General features: G+C 53.1%; 1 protein-coding gene across 1 annotated transcript in view; it reads left to right on the top strand.

Annotated features, from left to right (window-relative positions):
• Positions 1–945, top strand: part of s1pr1 (sphingosine-1-phosphate receptor 1) — a 6,409-nt gene extending 5,464 nt beyond the window's left edge. The window contains exon 3 of the mRNA XM_078244520.1: positions 137–945. Within this exon, the coding sequence (XP_078100646.1) occupies positions 137–583 (447 nt within the window). The 3' untranslated portion in view covers positions 584–945. The remainder of the gene's footprint in view (positions 1–136) is intronic.
• The last annotated feature ends 1,597 nt before the right edge of the window (positions 946–2,542 follow it).

Below are 2,542 nucleotides of genomic sequence, written 5' to 3' on the forward strand. Positions count from 1 at the left end.
AATAGTGATGAATAAACTCTAAAAACTACCAAAAAGTGACGGAAAAACTGGTTAAAAAGCATCAAAAATTGTGGAGAAAATCTTCAAAAGTGTAACAGGTAAAATAAGTGACGCGTGTTCCTCCCGTGTCCCCCAGGTGTCCAACGGGCGTGGTGCTGCGGGCGGCGCCAGCAGCGGCGTCCGGAGCTCAGAGAAGTCTCTGGCGCTGCTGAAGACGGTGATCATCGTGCTGAGCTGCTTCATCGCCTGCTGGGCGCCGCTCTTCGTGCTGCTGCTGCTGGACGCCGCCTGCGAGACGCTGCGCTGCCCGATCCTCTACAAGGCCGAGTGGTTCCTGGCGCTCGCCGTGCTCAACTCCGCCATGAACCCGCTCATCTACACGCTGACCAGCAACGAGATGCGCGGCGCCTTCCTCAAGACGCTGCTGTGCTGCACCGCACGCCTCAGGCCCGGCGCCAAGCTCGGCGCCTCCACAGCCGCGCCCGTCGAGTTCAGCCGCAGCAAGTCCGATAACTCCTCCCACCCTCACCGGGACGCCGAGGAGTCGCCCCGGGAGACGACCACGACAACAGGGAACGTCTAAAGTGGTAGCGTGTCAGAAAGGCTGTTCTCATGGAGCGTTCGTACTAAACACAACGTTACGTATTCTACGTAGTTATTACTGTCGCTGTTCATGTCTCTGTGTTTGGTGTTTTAAGCCCCCAACGTCGTCTTGCAGGCAGCGCTGCCTGGAAGGCACTAGGAATAGACAATGGTTAGGGTTAGGTGCCTTGAAGTCGACGTTGGGGGGGACACACACATAACTCTTTTCCCCAAAAAACATCACCCCGTTGCCCCAGGAGACGAAGATTTCACACACACACACACACACACACACACACACACACACACACACACACACACACACACACACACACACACACACACACACACACACACAGACAGACAGACACACACACACACTGTCTCTCACACACACACACACACACACACACACACACAGACAGACAGACAGACACACACACACACACACACACACACACACACACACACACACACACACACACACACACACACACACACACACACACACACACACACACACACACACACACACACACACACACAAACAAACACACAGACACACACACACTGTCTCTCACACACACACACACACACACACACACACACACAGACACACACTCTCTCTCACACACACACACACACACACACACACACAGACAGACAGACAGACACACACACACAGACACACACACACACACACACACACACACACACACACACACACACACACACACACACACACACACACAGACAGACAGACAGACACACACAGACACACACACAGACACACACACACTTTGTTCTAATCTTAAGGCCTACTGCACACTGGCTGCGTGAGCGTGTCTCTGCGTGGCGTGTCCGTTTTTATTTGGGCTCCCATGGTAACAGGTTAGAACGTGCACACTGCGTAGAATAGGAAAAGATGTTTATATGTCACACATATACATTTAGACACAAATACATTTAATGTATATGTAAATGAGGTTTTGACATATTATCTCAGGAAAAGGAATAGAAATAGAAATAGAAATATATATATATATATATATATGCCACGCAACTGACACGCCACGCTCACGCTGAGGCCACGCAGCTGACACGCTGACATCACGCAACTGACACGCCACGCTCACGCTGAGGCCACGCTGGCGCTACGCTCACGCCACGCAGCTGACACGCTGACATCACGCAACTGACACGCCACGCTCACGCTGAGGCCACGCTGCGCCACGCCACGCATGACACGCTGACATCACGCAGCTGACACGCCACGCCACGCTGAGGGCCCACGCTGACGCTACGCCACGCAGCTGACACGCTGACATCACGCAACTGACACGCCACGCTCACGCTGAGGCCACGCTGGCGCTACGCTCACGCCACGCAGCTGACACGCTGACATCACGCAGCTGACACGCCACGCTCACGCTGAGGCCACGCTGGCGCTACGCTCGCATGCCACGCAGCTGACACGCTGACATCACGCAACTGACACGCCACGCTCACGCTGAGGCCACGCTGACGCTACGCTCACGCCACGCAGCTGACACGCTGACGCTACGCAGCCGACATGCAGCCCGTGTGCAGGAGGCCTCACTGTCGTCGCTGCGTGACGGTACACACATGTAACTGTAACGTCTCTCTAACCGGCTCATGAATTATTGTGCGTAACTTTTTGCACGATATTTTGTGATATTATATCGATATTAATATCGTATTAATACGTTATTAAGTTAAGGAGACCTATGGGACTAAAGAATGGACCGTTTCCCAGGTAACGTCTCTTCCAAACATGGACAGCTGACAGTAATAAACAGGAAGTACGTTGCTTTACTCTCCGTAGAGATACGTACGGATGCTTCGTGAGGAAACAGAGGAACACTTCAGGACTTGCAGCTCACGGAGACTTTAAACCAGTTTAAACCAGTTTAAACTGGGACCAGCGAGCTGAGAAGAC

The sequence above is a fragment of the Sander vitreus genome, unplaced genomic scaffold (assembly GCF_031162955.1).
Source record: "Sander vitreus isolate 19-12246 unplaced genomic scaffold, sanVit1 ctg250_0, whole genome shotgun sequence".
Classification (NCBI taxonomy): domain Eukaryota; kingdom Metazoa; phylum Chordata; class Actinopteri; order Perciformes; family Percidae; genus Sander; species Sander vitreus.